The sequence below is a fragment of the Malaclemys terrapin genome, chromosome 2 (genome assembly GCF_027887155.1).
Source record: "Malaclemys terrapin pileata isolate rMalTer1 chromosome 2, rMalTer1.hap1, whole genome shotgun sequence".
Taxonomy (NCBI): Eukaryota; Metazoa; Chordata; order Testudines; family Emydidae; genus Malaclemys; species Malaclemys terrapin.
The window spans coordinates 198,098,178-198,106,393 of NC_071506.1; the positions used below are offsets into that span (position 1 = coordinate 198,098,178).

At 48.3% G+C, this 8,216-nt stretch overlaps 1 protein-coding gene across 1 annotated transcript in view; it reads right to left on the minus strand.

Moving 5' to 3' along the window:
- Positions 1 to 7,477, minus strand: part of EEPD1 (endonuclease/exonuclease/phosphatase family domain containing 1) — an 87,407-nt gene extending 79,930 nt beyond the window's left edge. The window contains exon 1 of the mRNA XM_054019659.1: positions 6,027 to 7,477. Coding sequence (XP_053875634.1) covers positions 6,027 to 6,886 — 860 coding nt within the window. The 5' untranslated portion in view covers positions 6,887 to 7,477. The remainder of the gene's footprint in view (positions 1 to 6,026) is intronic.
- Between the last annotated feature and the right edge of the window lie 739 nt (positions 7,478 to 8,216).

Consider the following 8,216-nt stretch of genomic DNA (forward strand, 5'->3'; position numbering starts at 1 on the left):
CAGGGGATGGGTAGGGGATAGGATCCTAAGGTGCCAGTTAGGATGGGGGGAAAGGTCTCAGGAGGGGGCAGTCAGGGGACAAGAAGCAGGGAGGCTTAGGCAGGGGGTGGAGTCCTGGGGGGCAGTTAGGGGCAGGGGTCCCAGGAGGGGGCAGTCAGGGGACAAGGAGTGGGGAGGGAGGGTTGGAGGTTCTGAGGGGGGCAGGAAGTGGGAGGGAGTGGAAGGGGCAGGGGTGGGGCTGGGGCAGGACAGGGGCGGGGCTCCTCCCGTCCTCTTTTTTGATTGTTGAAATATGGTAACCCTAAGCAAATCTTAAGCCCAGAGCATACCCGAGTAGCAGGGCCACTCTACTGGGAAGACTGTGGGGTGGAAAATGGAAGGAACTCTCTCCCCTCCTAATCCAGGCCATGAAGCAACCCTGATGCAGCTCTCCAGCTGTTCTGCAAAGACTACTGAAGCCCAATGGCTGAAGTAGGCTCTATATGGTCCATTTTGAGGCACCTACCTTCCAAAAGAGAGAATGGGAGGAGCTATGAAGTGGTGTCCTTCTACAGTCCCTCACCTTCCCCAGCCTACCCATGCTCAACTCGAACCACTCCTGGCATGTTCACAGATAGGGGGTGCCTGTGAAGCTATGCTGTGCATCACACAGGGACTTGTGTGGCCCGCTGGAAATTGTCCTGATCCCCTAGTGATATGTCCACACTGCTGAAGGAGGGTGTGGATTTGGACCTAATGTGAGCATGTACTAGCCCAGGAATACTCAACATACTGCCTGGGAGCCAAATACAGCCTACAAATCTTAAGATAGATTGTGCTTTAAAAGCACAGCCAGGCAGAGGGGGGTCATGTTGCATTGGAAGGCCCAGGAGACATATTGGTTGATCCAGAACTGAAGTCAAGAGAACTACACATCTGTAAGTAAAGCAAGTCAAGATCTGGCCCACAAGCAATCAGCAGCATACAGTAAATACTGAGTTATCAAATGCATCACTGAACTACAAGATTCACCACACTACTGTATCATGATTTTGCAGTAAACCTCAGACCACTCACTGGCCACCTAGAATTTACTGTCACCAGAGTACAGCCAGTGAAGGACCCTTCCATTGCAGAGGCTCCAGTGCAACACTGCATTCTCATGGACAGTATACTGACTTGATGCATACTTGTTCTGAAATACTTCAGAACTGTTCAGCACACCCTGCAATGCCACTAAACCACACAAACTCAACATCGATGCTAAACTGAAGCTATGCTATTTAACGATTGTTGTCAAAGCCAGGGCCATACCAGTGGGGATAACATTTTTTTCCTTATAATAACCATACAGAATACCCTCTCGACTCACCAACCAACATGTCCATTAACTATCTTATTACCTCTCAAAACCAAATTCTGCTACTTTAAATCTTTCAGAGGGGATACAAACTGCTCTAGGGCAGTGGTTCTCAACCTTTTTTCATTTGTGGACCCCTAAAAAATGTCAGATGGAGGTGCGGACCCGTTGGAAATCTATTTTCTCTCTATATAGCGGAATTCTGTTCAGTCGGTTTTCAGTCCAATAATGGTCTTTCGTAGACCCCTTAGATATGGTCCATGGACCCTGGACAACAGGTTGAGAACCATTGCTCTAAAGTGCCTGCATTTACACTGGGGGACTAAGGGCAGCTAGGGGGATGGAGATCTGCATTTTGATACAAATAAATCCTGGATTTTTGAACTAGGTCTGCAGAAATGTTGCAAGTTTGGTTAACTTCACTATACATTTGATACTTTAATCCAATTACACTACATGTTCTCCAGCACATCAGCCATGTTAATCTCTTCTAAAATTACTGAACTCTCTCTAGTCCTGGGAATGAAAATATCTGATTCTCAATTTCTGCATGCAATGCTAACAATGGATCCCTTTCATATATGTAACAAAGTGTTTGCGGGGGGTGAGGGGGTGTTACTGTGCTTCCTTGTTTTTGTATCACAGTAATGGGTTTTAAAATAATTTACTGGTAACAGATCATGCATATGGACTTTGTGCAGCTGATGCTAGAGCAATCAAAGTGCATTCCTTCTGCCGCTATCCTTAAAGAACCTTAGCACCTCTGGACCTGAGCTCGATATTTTTTTCTCATTCTTAAAGAGGGTACTCTCTAGTTTAATGAGGAGTTCTGACCCTTTCTTGCTCTTTCTGTAACCAAAGGACACAGTACTCCCTCTCCCTGTATTACCATTCTTCATATATAGATTATGCAGGGCCTGAATGGTATTTATATTAACAAGGGGGGGACCTTCACCCTCTGTCCTCACCTGTTAGAGCAACTGGCTGTCCTACACAGGTAGTAAGCAGATACAGACAGTAATTTGGCCAGGGTTGATAGTTACTGAAATAAGCTGTTAACAGAACTGTGTGATGGCTTGTGTAAAACAATCTGGCAGTCTCAAAGCTACTTCCTGTGGGCTGGTCATCAGAAAAACAGCACCACAGCCAGAGGCAGCCTTGGAAAAGAGGGCTTGATTCCCCACTGCCCTGCACTTTGTGCAGATCTTTACACCTATGCAAAGTGAGTGTAATCCTAATTTAGCAGTGTTTCATACCATTGCACAGCACAGATGTAGAGGACTGTACATGGTGCCAAGCAGTGTAGGACCAGGCCCTCAATAAGCATGAGCAGTTCTGTGGGTGCACAGAGTATTCCGCCCCTTAGACAATATACTGTAACAAGGAAGTGTGTACAAAATGTTCATTTATCTTAATATAGCTGTGCAGAAAATACATTAGCAACCTGTCATTCACAGCATGCATGCATTCCTGCAAGCTAAATGATAAGGCTAAACAGACTGCCTAATCCACTGGACAACAGGTGGAATCAATGCTTGGAAATGTAAGTGACAAATGTGATCTGCTCACTTTACATTCTGAGCTACTTAAACATTCACCTTTGTGCCTCATTGATGCCATTGGACTCAACAAGTGCTGATAAGCCCTCTGTGTTGTATTCATGACTGAGCAAGCAAGAGTTGAATTTCCACAGCTGATTATTATCGGAAGATAATCTAACTGGGCAAGGATTAGTCTGCTGGGCACTTTATCACTTTCCAACAAGTACATGACTGGAGATGGGAATTTAAACCTTTCCACTAATACATACAGCAGGGCCTGATGCTGAGCTCAATGAAGTCAATTTTACAGCAGCATCACTCCACTGACTTCAATAGCACTAGTATGAGTAAGAGGAGATTCTTTCCCACTTGCTTCTCAAGTGCTGAATGAGCCTATTGCTAGCATCCCCCCCCTTTTTTTGTTAACCCACATTTACTTCAGTTTCCTGGGAAATGTAGGCTTAGCTATATGCTCTAGTCTTTCTCACTTCCTTCCAGACTCTCATTATCCATGCATGTGCTCCTGATTAGAAACCATTCAGACCATACTCTCCGAGAGTAAGTGTGTGTGTGCATGGTTTTGAGTGCATGTTCAACGTAAATGCCTAAACTAGTCTACAAACTGTAAAAACTAAAAATTACATTAGCAATAGGCTCAATCAACATTTTGGGGCACATGTTTTCAAAGACAGTCATCTAAATCATATTCATAGAGTGAGTACATATTTTGGCAGGTTTCAGAGTAGCAGCCGTGTTAGTCTGTATCCGCAAGAAGTGGGCTATAGCCCACGAAAGCTTATGCTCTAATAAATTTGTTAGTTTCTAAGGTGCCACAAGTACTCCTGTTCTTTTTACATATTTTGGGGTATTTGTACAAGTAACTATGTGTGCAAAACATGCATATAATTCTCTGTTCTGCATGCATAATTACATGTGCACATTTTGCAAATGCAGCTGAATTGCCTGTTTTTAAAAATTTGCGCCTTGATTTTCAGAATTTGCCAAGCACTCACAACTCCCTCTGAATTCACCACTGGCTCTTTGAGCTAGCTCAATGGACAGAAGTTGAGGACACTCAACACATCACAAGATTAGGTCCTATGTAAATCAAATCACTATCCTTTCAGTACTGGAATTTAATCATCCTGAGAATTACTTTTAGTTGCATTTGTTTGTTTCCTCAGCCATTTGTGTTCCCTCTGGCCTTCCTTTTGTCCTATTTAGTGAGGTTTTCTGATATCCCTTACTTTTCCACACTATTCTTGGCTGCTTCCGACTTACAGGTGAAAAAAAATCACTCTCCAGTGGAGTTGGAAATGATTGACTGCCACTCTCACCTAGTAATGGTGATGATTTTTTTTTTTAATATAAACAGCAAATAAATTAAGATCACTTATGCTCTTCTCCGACTAAAAAACTGGCTGGTAATTTCAGTTTGTAACAGGAGATTGACCCTGGTCAAGGGAAAGCACAGGAAATATGAAATAGCAGAGTGGTCAAGGAATACTAAAAATGTTAGGCTGAAATGGGCAGCGGGACATCCAAACACTCAGAGGTTTATACCATTTCATCACCATATAGCTTTCTTGTTATCAAACCATAGCATGCCTGTAGGAAATAAGTTTCCTGTGTCAAAACACTTGGCTCACCAATGATACGTTGTAATGCAAGAACATTGCAGCACAGCCTTGTCAGCACACTTCTCCTGCCTATTGCCATGGCTTTATTTTATTTTTTTTAAACAAAACAAGAACTGCAACATAGTGTGACAAAACATACTGTATTTCTAGCTAGCCTGACTTCTGCAATCACATAAACAATTACCATTATTCAACTTGACAGTATAGTTTTGAAAAAAAGTAGTGCTAGTAATACTGCAATAGATAATGGCTTGTCAGCACTTTCACTCCCAAAATATCCCATTTTCAGAGGTTTGAGAGTCGTCCAAACAAATCTGTTTCAGGTTAAAACTTGCAAGGGAGCAAAGTTTGGTTTCACAACATTGGACAACAAAATCAGATCAGCTGTTTTTTTAATTGTGGAAGGAGGGGGGAGAGAAAAGTTGTTTTCAGAGTTCTTTTGCAGTTGTATGATGGGAAAATGGCTTCAATTTAAAACAGAGAGTTTAGCAAGCAACTATTTATCATAGAAATGTATATAGATCCCTATCATCCAAGCACAAGTTTGTGTTACATTAATGAAACAGTTACAAAATATGGCACAACCTCTTACTCATAAAGAACAGAAGAACTATTTCATGACATTACTAAAGGTCAGTCCAATCTTTGACCAGACAAACAGGTCTTGAACTGTGCCCTTAAGCTCACTAAAACCATGGTTTGGCAGACTGCCTGAGATAGCAGGTTCCAGAGGCATTACTCTCCCCTCTGAAGGCTCCTACCAGTCATAGGGCATTCAGCACCAGACAGACAAAAAGAGATGTAAGCAGATTGCAACCACCTTTACCATGACAATGTCCCAGAACATTTACACCTTGAATCGCACCTGTGAGTAAATAACTACTGCACATCACAGAGCAATGGTGGGTGCCCATAATGGCTTGCTACATGGTACTAGATGAACTGCAGCATTCTACACTGGCTAAAGATCCCAAGCATTTCTGAATGTGCTCTAGATTCATTTGCATCTGAAGAAGTGAGGTTCTTACCCACGAAAGCTTATGCTCCCAATACTTCTGGTAGTCTTAAAGGTGCCACAGGACCCTCTGTTGCTTTTTACAGATTCAGACTAACACGGCTACCCCTCTGATACTAGATTCGTTTGGTAAGGGTTGGAAGGTTGGACTATAGGCCTAGGTAGTTAAGTTAAAAATATAATCTGTTATACATTCACACAAAACTTGCTAAAGAAATTTAGATGCCTGGGCTTGTATTGCCATGCCAGAGGGAAACTGAGAGTATGCCCATTTGATCTTTCCATAATACACATTCCCAAAGTATACACTAACCCACTAGGTCCAAAGCATTGAGGGACCACCATCACCACCTCGTAGTCAAGGCTGAGCCAAGAAAAATGGGGGTAGTACATAAAACTTTGTGAAGTAATAATGAGGATCAAAGTACACAGCTTTTTGGAAACATAAGGCACCAAACGCCAAGTAACACAATTTCATTTGAGCAGTTTACCTGTTCTCCAGCAGTGTCATGCACACAACCTCTCGCACGCCAGGGTTGTTGGCTTTTTCCACAGAGCAGCTTTGCAGATTCCAGGTAGCCACCCTCAGCACAGGCTTGCCATCTCTCACCCCGCCAAACATCTCCACCGAGGGGCGAGTGGATATAATCTGAGTCGGGCCCCCAGGTGGGAAATCCAAGTCCTCGCTCTGGAGGCTCAGAGAGGTGGGGCTGGGGTGAGGATTGATAGTGAAGCTGAGCCCCCCGTTGGTATTGGTGGAAGGGGGCCGTGACCTCTCGGTGAAAATCTGGTGCCTGATTTTGTCCAGGAAGGAAGAGTTGATGCAGTCCATCTTCACCAGGTCCTCGATGCTTCTGAAGGGCCCGTGCTCCTTGCGGTAGTCCACGATGCCGTGGGCTATCTTCTCCGTGACGCCGCGGATGCTCATGAGCTGGGCCGGCGTGGCCGTGTTGATGTTGAGCCTGGCGGCGGCCAGGTGGTGCTGCGCCTCGGGGTTGGGGTCCTTCCTCAGGGAGCTGGGCGAGTGCTGCGCCGAGCTGCCCTTGCTGCTCACGCAGATCTCGAACTTGACCTGCTCCAGCCGGGCGGCCCCGACCCCGCTCACCAGCGCCAGGTCCTCCACTTTCTTGAAGCCCCCGATGTACTCCCGGTACTCCACGATGCTCTGGGCCACGGTGCGGGTGATGCCGGGCAGGGTCATCAGCTCCTCCTCCGTGGCGCTGTTGATGTTCAGCCGCTCCTGGTTGACCAGGATGTGGCTGAAGTTGCACGCCGCGCTGAACTTGCGGCTGTGGCAGAGGTCCGAGGGGTCCCGGGGGATGGAGCGGTGGCAGCCCAGGTTGCCCCCCATGGCCGGCGGCGCGATTCGATCCTAGCCCGCGGTGCGGGGGGCAGCTCTCCTGCCTGCTGCGCGAGCTGCGGGTTCAAGGCAGCGCGGGGCGCCCCTTAGACTGCGACGCTGGGAGCGGACTTGTGCCACTGCCCCGGCTAGTAGGAGCTCTCCCGGCCCAGCCCCGCATCGTCCAGGGGGAGGGGCCTGCAGCCGCTCGGCTCCAGACTAGCGAACTTGGCAGCGGGGCGAGGGTTCAAAGCAGAGGGGAAGTTAAAAATATCCCCGCCCCTTCGCCGCTCCGCACACGCCAGCCGGCAACCTGCCCCTGACCAGCCGCTCGGCCCGCCGGGCTGCAGCGTGGCCCCGGCCTGGAGACAGCGAGCGAGAGCCGGGCAGACACTGACAGCGTCCGTAGCGAGCAGCCGAGCCGCTGGGGGTGCCCCCCCTCCGCTTCCTTCCTCTTCGCGGAGTTTCTTTCCCGCCCCGGGCTGCTTGTTGACTGCGCAGAGCAAGGCAGGGGAAGGAGCCTCCTCTGCTGCCCCCGCCGGGACTTATCCAGCCCCGCATACAACTCGCTCCCTCCCCGCCTCCCAGCCCCGGTCACCGCAGAGCAAAGGCCGGTGCGCCTGGCTCTCCCCGCTGCTGACTTCAGGCTCAGACGCCCACCAGCCCCTTGCAACGGCGCTGCTGATCCTGCACCGCCTCTGCCCCTTCGCTTTCCTCCGGGGTTGGCACCAGCGCTTCCCTCCCTCCGCAGGGGAGGAGGTGCCAGCTGCCTTGGCCTCCTCCAGGGCTGATCACATGGGCTCCCTGCCTCCCATGCAGAGCCCAACCTGCGGCCGCAGCAGCCTTGACGGGAGCGACAGGTAGCTGAGCCGGAGGGGTGGCTGATGAGCCCTTCCCTGCTTGCCGTGCCCTTTGGATACTGCGGTCTTCAGGTGGTGTTAGGATGACCAGATGTCCTGATTTTATAGGTTTCAGAGTAGCAGCTGTGTTAGTCTGTATCCGCAAAAAGAACAGGAGTACTTGTGGCACCTTTGTTAGTCTCTAAAGTGCCACAAGTACTTTTGATTTCATAGAGACAGTCCCGATTTTTGGGTCTTTTTTCTTATATAGGCTCCTATTACCCCCCACCCCCAGTCCCGATTTTTCACACTTGCTGTCTGGTCACCCTAGGTGGTGTCAGCATAGCGGGGACCAAGCAGCTGCGGGGAGGGGGGAGGTCTAGAGATCTCTCTGTCAGGGCTAGGCAGGGCAATTCTCACCCCCGAGGTGCTTTTCCTGGGTTCTTGCTCAAGTGGCTGGCACTTGGTCAGAAACCATGGTGCAGGAGAGAAAGAGAGGGGAG